This window comes from Alligator sinensis, unplaced genomic scaffold (assembly GCF_000455745.1).
Source record: "Alligator sinensis unplaced genomic scaffold, ASM45574v1 scaffold194_1, whole genome shotgun sequence".
NCBI classification, from domain to species: domain Eukaryota; kingdom Metazoa; phylum Chordata; order Crocodylia; family Alligatoridae; genus Alligator; species Alligator sinensis.
Window position 1 is genome coordinate 417,017 of NW_005841945.1, and position 2,983 is coordinate 419,999.

The window sequence follows — 2,983 nt, forward strand, 5'->3', positions numbered from 1 at the left end:
AGTTTTAAAGATTGTTTACTTACACTGAGATGGCAGTGGTGTAGGCTGGAAAACTTGATTGAGTTGCAGTTACAGACAGACAACACAGACGGTCTCGTGGAGGTTGCTAGGCTCCACGGTGCAGAGCTCCGGATGCTCTGGGTGAACAAGCCACCAAAATAGAAATCGTAGATACGTCTTATAAAAGTCGCGCTCGAAGACGGGAAGAGGTGGGCGGTGGATCAGGCCGCCAAGCTCCTCTGGATCTCACACAGGGTTTCTATTACCCTGCCGTGTACCCAGAGTCCCCACGAGATGGATGTGGAGTCCTCTTCGGCTTGGGCGGAAACCGCTCAAGCCTCTTATACGGCTAACAGGCAAATCGTTAGCCGCCACGTGTGAATAATTTAGCACTAGCCAATCACGGGGAACAAATTTGCATACCGGTGGCGGGAACTCTTTTGCACCGTGCATTCCTCTTGCAACTTGAGCAATGCACTCTGCAAAAGAAGCTGCAGAAAAGGCGGGAAACTCGTCCCTGCATCGGGGTTTTCCTCTGCAACAGGAAACACTCCCGTGCAATGCTCTGCAACTTGGTGGGGATAATTCTGGTGCCGAAGCACACACAAAATCATGCCTTTGGGTCATGACACCACCAAAATATGTTTACAATTTTTTAAAATATTGACAATTTAAAGGGTTTTTTGTTGTTGTTCGTTCTAAAAAAAAAAATCCGAGAGAGTAATTAGCACTTATTATGCCAATTAGATTATGAAATTCACAACTCACTGTACTGAATTTGCTACAGGAGGTCTAGAGAGTTAGTTCACACCTTTGCTGCTGCTATCATATAACTGAGGACAATATTCTACAAAAACAATTTAACAAGGCAGCAGCACTAAACATGATTGCACACTAAAAGTCTTATCATGACAAATAAAAGGAACAACAAACTATGTTCAGTAACAGGTTCATTTGCAGAATGGATCAAACATTAAAAAAGGTTGAAATTACTTTAAAATTGTTGACTTCACAATTTTCACAAAACCCAAACTTTCCCAAGCTTTTTCCTGTGTGTGAGGTTAAAGGCACATTGCCATGTTTAAAAGCTAATTATTTTAAATAACAATTAATACCATTTTATGTTATGGTATTAAACAGAAAGGCTTTTTAAGTATGTTATTAACTTTGATATGCTTGCACTTCCTTCAGACTGAGAAGTGATAACAGTCAGCCTATTTTGAAGGTTACTTATGCACTAGAAGTAGGCATGTGATTCGGAACTCTGCTGAACTGAGAGGCCTAAGGCACAGGATATTGATTTTTGATGCAGAGAGAATAGTACTTTGTTTACTCCTCCCTGCTCTACTCTAGGGATATTTCTATACAGCAAACAACAGTTTCTTGAAATACACCAGGGGGTTTCAAACTTTTTTAGACTAAGTATCCCTGGCGGTCGGACCCTGAGCCGGGGATGGGAGTGCAGGGTAGCGAGTGGTCAGATGCTAAGCCAGGGGCAAAGGGGGTTGGCATGCAGCCAGATGCTGAGCAGGAAGGTGGGGATGGCAAGTGGGCGGGTACGGATGGAGCAAGTTGCCTCCCAGAAGCAGGGCCGGGGCGAGGCAGGGAAGCTCACTGGGCTGGTTTGTGGTGGCGGTAGCAAAAACCTTTTGTGAGCTAAACCTGTCCTGGCTCATAAACCCTCAACCTCAAACAGCATCTCTCAAGCACCAGGCTACCTAATTCCTGTTTTCACTGAGGCACAAGGCTTTGCAGTGGACACAGGCACAAACTGTGCCCCCCTCATCAGTACAGGGCTTGTCATCACTGGACCAATAACTCAGATTATAACACTGAATATTCATTCACCTGCACATCTACCAACATCACATATGACATCGCCTGCTTACAGTGCCTCTCTGCTGCCTACAGTGGACAGAAGGGGCAGTCCCTGCATGAAAGAATGAGGGGCACTGACCTAACATCAAATCTAAAAGACACACAAAAACCTAGAACAGCACACTTAAGCATCTTTGATCCAATTAGTCTATGAGGTTCATCTCTATTCTGCCTTCAAATTTTTAGGTATACTTTATCAGAAAACAAGTCCCAAGCTTATTTTCTCAATGTTTTAAACTAATCAGAGGGAAAGGAGATCTACAATAAAGCTCCCAGTGATATTATATATATATATATATATATATCCATGAGTATTTCCACAACCAATAAATTGCAGAGTTAGTAATAGAGGAAACTGATTCAGAAAGATCACTCACATGCAACACACACCTATATACACAGAGAAGACAGAACCTCAAGTCATTGGTCTCATCTGAAACTGAATTCTTGTACCTGTAAAATGCATAAATAACTAAGAGGTTGCCTATAATTCCAATGGATCCGATTACAAGAATACAGGTTCCAACTGTGTAAAGAACATGATCAGGAACATCCAATTTGGCCGCAGTAGGGCGCTGAGTTCCCATATCCAACATCTGGAATGAAAAGCAAAGGAAAAATTACCACAATCAGTGCCTTTGTTTAACAGGATAATTAGTCCATATCCTGTATATCCCTCCAACTACTGATAACACAACATAAACCTCAGTAAAACAAGGAAAAACTTATCAAGAATTTCTTTTAGTAGTAGTATTGATAAGTGCTAACTTTGTTATTTCTCACCTAGACCTTTAACTTGACCTTTACAATAGGAAAGACTCAATCTCCTGTGCTTTTCTTTCTTCCTAGACTTCTTGACATGAAGTACCAAGTGTTCTGAAAACTCTACATAGAAAGACAAGAACAGCAGCCATAGCACACCCTTTGTAAGCACAAGCTTATTAAATAATTCTGACCTCTGCATTCTTGTCACTGCCTTAATAAAAAGCAACTGATTCCTTATATGTTTTTCCGTTAAGTTTAAATGTATTCAGCAAAATACAGTTGGCAGTTAATCAACTCAGCCCTTATTAGCATTGTTAATGAGAGCTTCGTGAATTACCAA

The 2,983-nt window shown here is 41.5% G+C and overlaps 1 protein-coding gene across 1 annotated transcript in view; it reads right to left on the bottom strand.

Moving 5' to 3' along the window:
* Positions 1-2,736, bottom strand: part of LOC102383933 (melanopsin-like) — a 54,668-nt gene extending 51,932 nt beyond the window's left edge. Inside the window, exons 1-2 of the mRNA XM_006020048.3 lie at positions 2,662-2,736; positions 2,332-2,474 (exon numbers count right to left, since the gene is read on the bottom strand). Of these exons, the coding sequence (XP_006020110.1) occupies positions 2,332-2,474 (143 nt within the window). The 5' untranslated portion in view covers positions 2,662-2,736. The remainder of the gene's footprint in view (positions 1-2,331; positions 2,475-2,661) is intronic.
* Positions 2,737-2,983: the final 247 nt, after the last annotated feature.